Below are 6,000 nucleotides of genomic sequence, written 5' to 3'. Positions count from 1 at the left end.
GCGTTTGGGGAGAAGTGGCGATGACTGGAAGAACTGGAGCCCTTGATTGAATGACAGAGCAGACTCGATGGGCCAAATGGCCTACTTCTGCTCCTACATCTTATGGTCTTATGTAATGACCTAATTCTGCTCCATTGTCTTATAGTCTAAGCTAAATTCTGATTATATCTACAAGACAATATACATTATCTAAACAATTAAAGTAAATGTTAAAATGTAAGAAGTCTGCACAAGTAAAAAGTGATTGATCTCAAGTTTATTGAAGAGATATCGGTAAATATTGGAGACATCAGGCACTGCGGATAGATAAAGCCACCAATCTGTGCTGCTCTAGCACCAAAACACAACCCTTGATTCAAGTTGATGGGAATATTTACAAAATATCACAGTAAACAATAAAAGATTAAATCCTTGCTGCTTTTGGGAAGTGGGAAAAACGACCGGACTGGGGAAGGAATGGGTTAACACAGTTCCATATATTTACATTACAAAGGTGAATGAGCTGTCTATATACAATGGTTTGATCTTATTGCAATTGTTTTAATGTAGCACTTCAGAATCCACTTTCAGTAAAATTATTCAGTTATTATTTGAGCACAAACAGTGGAAGTAAAAACACAGGAGCACAATGACCAACGTGTTTGGAACTGCCAGAGCAAAAGTGCTTCACAACCCCAAGCTATCAAAGAGAAAGTGTGCCTTGGAAATCCAGCAACAATGGTGCAGTGTGGCGCTCCTGAGGGTTCCCAGATATCCAAGTGCTGTCTTACTGGGCATGACAGTCCCAACCATTGGCAAAGGATCAGAAAGCATGCACTACAAATCAAATTGGAAAGAGGAAACTATGCAGTAAAAGGGACATCTGAACACGGAGTTAACAGCCAAGGAAGCCTTCCTCGACCTGTCACTCTAATCATTATCACATGATTGCAAAAATGTGAGACAATCGACTAAACTAGTTTTTATTGTTGCAATTATTCTAGCTTCACAATTAGAAGTGAACGATGCTTAGAAAGTGTCCAGGATTGAAGCTATTGATAAATATTTTAAATGCAAAAGTTAAAGAAAATACACATCATATGTGTGGAGGCCATTATTAATCCACCTTCACAACACTATAGATCTTGTTGACAAACCAGAAACAAGCGAAAAATCCAACAGTACCTAAACAAAGAAAACACAGAGAGGGGCAAGTAAATGTCAGTAACATATTACAGCATTGCAGACATTAAAAACCATTTGATCAATATCTCCAGTTAATAGCTGTAACAGAGATGTCAAATTGAGCAATAGACTCTTTGGGCCACAGGGGCCTGTATCTGTTCTGCAACATGATGATAACAGGCCCCTTTCTGTATTTTTGGTACATGCTTGTGACTGGCTTGGAATAAACATACATCCTATTGACAAGGGAAAATAATGCACAATTGTTTTAAAAAATGTTGCATATGTTTTCTTTGATCCTCCTTTAATGTTCAGTTATTACCCCTCAACCATCAGGCTATTGAACCAGAGGAAGATAACGTCACTCAACTTCACTCATTTCATCACTGAACTGTTCCCACAACCTCTGGACTCACTTTCAACAACTCTTCATCTCATATTCTTGATATTATTTATTATAAACAAAGAATAAAAATACTTTCTCTGTATTTGCAGTTTGCTGTTTTTTTTTGCACACTGGTTGTTTGTCCATCTTGTTGTGAGCTGTCTTTCATTGATTCTATTGTGTCTCTTGCATTTCCTGTGAATGCCTGCAAGAAAATGAGTCTCAAGGTTGTATGTGGTGACATAGAGAACTGTGCAAAAGTCTTAGGCACATATATATAGCTAGGATGCTTAAAACCTTTGCACAGTACTGTGTTGCACTGTAAAACTGTACAGTTTTATGTATTACACTGTACTGCTACAAAAATAAATTCATGACATATGTGAGTGATGATTCTGATAAAGATCTCGACTGTGGACTGAGAGTGGGAAGGGGCAGGCAGAGGACAATCATGGTTGGGAAAAAGGAAAGGGTGAGGGGAGGGAGCAGAAAGCACCAGAAAGACATTCTGCATTGATCAATAAATTAATTGTTTGGAATCAAATGACCTTGCCTGGTGTCTCAGGTCTGTATCTGCATCACCCCCACCCCTGTCCCACACACCTTCCAACGCACTCCACCATTGCCATTCCCAAGATCAAGTCAGGTGAGTCACCGGGACTGGATGAGATGTACCCCAGGCTACTGTGGGAGGCGAGGGAGGAGAATGCTGAGCCTCTAGCGATGATATTTGCATCATCAATAAGGACAGGAGTGGTTTCGGAGGGTTGGAGGGTTGTGAATGTTGTTCCTTTATTCAAGAAAGGGAGTAGAGATAACCCAGGAAATTATAGACCAGTGAGTCTTACCTTAGTGGTTGGTAAGTTTATGGAGAAGATCCTGAGAGGCAAGATTTATGAACATTTGGAGAGGTATAATATGATTAGGAATAGTCAGCATGGCTTTGTCAAAGGCAGGTCGTGCCTTACGAGCCCGATTGAACATTTTGAGGATGTGACTAAACACATTGATGAAGGAAGAGCAGTAGATATAGTGTATATGGATTTCAGCAAGGCATTTGATAAGGTACCCCATGCAAGGCTTATTAAGAAAGTAAGGAGGCATGGGATCCAAGGGGACATTGCTTTGTGGATCCAGATCTGCTACAGAAGGCAGAGTGGTTGTAGACGGGTCATATTCTGCATGGAAGTCGGTCACCAGTGAAGTGCCTCAGGGATCTGTTCTGGGACCCTTACTCTTCGTGATTTTTATAAATGACCTGGATGAGGAAGTGGAGGGATGGGTTAGTAAATTTGCTGATGACACAAAGGTTGGAAGTGTTGTGGATAGTGTGGAGGGCTGTTAGAGGTTACAGTGGGACACTGATAGGATGCAAAACTGGGCTGAGAAGTGGCAGATGGAGTTCAACTCAGATAAGAGTGAAGTGGTTCATTTTGGTAGGTCAAATATGATGGCAGAATTTAGTATTAATGGTAAAACTCCTGGCAGTGCGGAGGATCAGAGGGATCTTGAGGTCCAAGTCCATAGGATGCTCAAAGCAGCTGCGCAGGTTGACTCTGTGGTTAAGAAGGCATATGGTGTATTGGCCTACATCAATCGTGGAACTGAATTTAGGAGCCGAGAGGTAATGTTGCAGCTATATAGGACCCTGGTCAGACCCCACTTGGAGTACTGTGCTCAGTTCTGGTTGCTTCACTACAGGAAGGATGTGGAAGCCATAGAAACGGTGCAGAGGAAATATACAAGGATGTTGTCTGGATTAGGGAACGTACCTTATGAGAATAGGTTGAGTGAACTCAGCCTTTTCTCCTTGGAGTGACGAAGGATGAGAGGTGACCTGATATAGGTGTATAAGATGATGAGAGGTATTGATAGTGTGGATAGTCAGAGGCTTTTTCCCAGGGCTGAAATGGCTAGTACGAGAGGGCATAGTTTTAAGGTGCTTGGAAGTAGGTACAGAGATGTCAGGAGTAAGTTGTTGTTTTTTTTTTTTTTGTTTTGTTTTTTTTTTAAAAACGCAGAGGGTGCTGAGTGCATGGAATGGGCAAAGGTGGTGGAGGCAGATACGATAGGGTCTTTTAAGAGACTTTTGGATAGGTACATGAAGCTTAGAAAAATAGAGGGCTATGGGTAAGCCGAGTAATTTCTAAGGCAGGGACATGTTCGGCACAACTTTGTGGGCTGAAGGGCCTGTATTGTGTTGTGGGTTTTCTATGTTCTATGTTCTAACATCGTTTGCTCCCACCAGATTTACGAACTCACTTTCCATTCCATATGGACAAATACTGTACTATGAAAAAGTTTTAAGCACCTTTACTATATAAATACATATGCCTAAGACTTTTGCACAGTACTGTAAATATACTTTGATATTAAAATTATTTTGAACTTTGGCACTTTGCTTACATGGCCTTTTGCTGCCTCCACAGTGGATGAAAACATTTTGCTAAAGTTGAATTAGTTTTAATTAATTTCTTGAATTAATTTCTTTTCAGATCTCCTCATGTACGAAGGTTCCTGTTGTGAGGTTTGAGTAAGAAATCTAAAAGCTGTGTGTTCAATTTCAAGAGTCAAACAGATAAACTGAGGGAGTGTTGCACTCCGAACTGCACTGAAAGACTGAAGCTGAGCTCTGTACTGTGGTGTGTGTGTACACGTACACACACACACACACACACACACACACACACACACACACACACACACACACACACACACACACACACACACACACACACACACACACACACACACACACACACACACACACACACACACACACACACACACACACACACACACACACACACACACACACACACACACACACACACACACACACACACACACACACACACACACACACACACACACACACACACAGTTGCCAATCATCCGAGAGTTCCTCCAACATCGTAAAGGGCAAACTGGGACAGAGTTTCTGTGCTGATGAAAGCAGCAATCTATCTAACTTCCAGCCAGTTTTACTGCATTCCCAGATTTTTGCAGAGGCAAATTTCCAATTTAAAACGAAAACAAACAGAAAACAGAAAAGAAAAATGGAGGGCCATACAGGAGGGAAGGGTTAGACTGAACACAAGAGATTCAGCAGATACTTGAAATCCAGAGCAACACACACACACACACAATGCTGGAGGAAATCAACACTTCAGACTGAGACCCTTCATCAAGAAGGTTAGATTGATCTTGGAATAGGTTAAAGGGTCAGCACAACGTTGTGGGCTGAAGAGTCCTTACTGGTATATGTGAAACAAACCACACTCTCTGTGCTGACCAATGAAGTCAGTCACTCTCCTGCAATTCCCTATTTGCATGCAATATATTACCCCTTCAAGCAATAATCTACTTTCCTCAAAGCCTTAACTAAATCTGTCTCAGCCGCCTGGGAAGGTATTGCATGCCAGACACAGGCCAGGTACTGTGTGAAAATTATTTTCACACTCCACCCATATAGCAGGGTGATCCTTTCCCTTGACAGCAATGCTGAGAGTGCAGAGTTTCTGGTACAGAGGTGCTTTGGATTTATCAGCTGCATGGAGAGGGCAGCAATAACTTATTCTCCATATTGTACTGCCCGGGCTTGCACAGTGGTTCGCATACGCAGCTCAGATGCAACATCCATAGTTGACCCATCCTACGAAAGTCCTCAAATTTCATACCATATAATTAACTGAACTGAATTTCTCCAACTGCCATGGTAAAACTGGACACATTTCAAACCAGTGACCCAGATACAGTGCCTATTAAAAAGTACTCACCACCCCATTTTTTTCCTGACCCTGATCAAAAGAAAAAGACTGTGTCAAAGTGAAAACAAATTTCTATAGTGATCTAAATTAATTAAATATAAAACAAAATAATTGATCACATAAGTATTCACCCCCTTTAATATGACACACCAAATCATCACTGGTGCAGCCAACTGGTTTTAGAAGTCACGTAATTAGTTAAATAGAGATCACCTGTGTGCAGTCAAGGTGTTTCAATTGATTGCAGAACATAGAACAGTACAGCACAGTACAGGCCCTTCGGCCCACAATGTTGTGCCGACACTTAAACCCTGCCTCCCATATATCCCCCCACCTTAAATTCCTCTATATACCTGTCTAGTAGTCTCTTAAATTTCACTAATGTATCTGCCTCCACCACTGATTCAGGCAGTGCATTCCACGCACCAACCACTCTCTGAGTAAAAATCCTTCCTCTAATATCCCCCTTGAACTTCCCACCCCTTAGCTTAGAGCCATGTCCTCTTGTATTGAGCAGTGGTGCCATGGGAAAGAGGCGCTGGCTGTGCACTATCTATTCCTCTTAATATCTTGTATACCTCTATCACGTCTCCTCTCATCCTCCTTCTCTCCAAAGAGTAAAGCCCTAGCTCCCTTAATCTCTGATCATAATCCATACTCTCTAAACCAGGCAGCATCCTG

The 6,000-nt window shown here is 41.6% G+C and overlaps 1 protein-coding gene across 1 annotated transcript in view; it reads right to left on the bottom strand.

The window, feature by feature from the left end:
- Nucleotides 1-238: 238 nt before the first annotated feature.
- The window catches only part of LOC140734149 (transmembrane 9 superfamily member 2-like), a 78,005-nt gene continuing 72,243 nt past the window's right edge, over nucleotides 239-6,000 (bottom strand). The window contains exon 17 of the mRNA XM_073057749.1: nucleotides 239-1,164. Coding sequence (XP_072913850.1) covers nucleotides 1,097-1,164 — 68 coding nt within the window. The 3' untranslated portion in view covers nucleotides 239-1,096. The remainder of the gene's footprint in view (nucleotides 1,165-6,000) is intronic.

This window comes from Hemitrygon akajei, chromosome 10, assembly GCF_048418815.1.
Source record: "Hemitrygon akajei chromosome 10, sHemAka1.3, whole genome shotgun sequence".
Classification (NCBI taxonomy): Eukaryota; Metazoa; Chordata; class Chondrichthyes; order Myliobatiformes; family Dasyatidae; genus Hemitrygon; species Hemitrygon akajei.
This window is presented reverse-complemented; position numbering and strand designations above follow the sequence as displayed.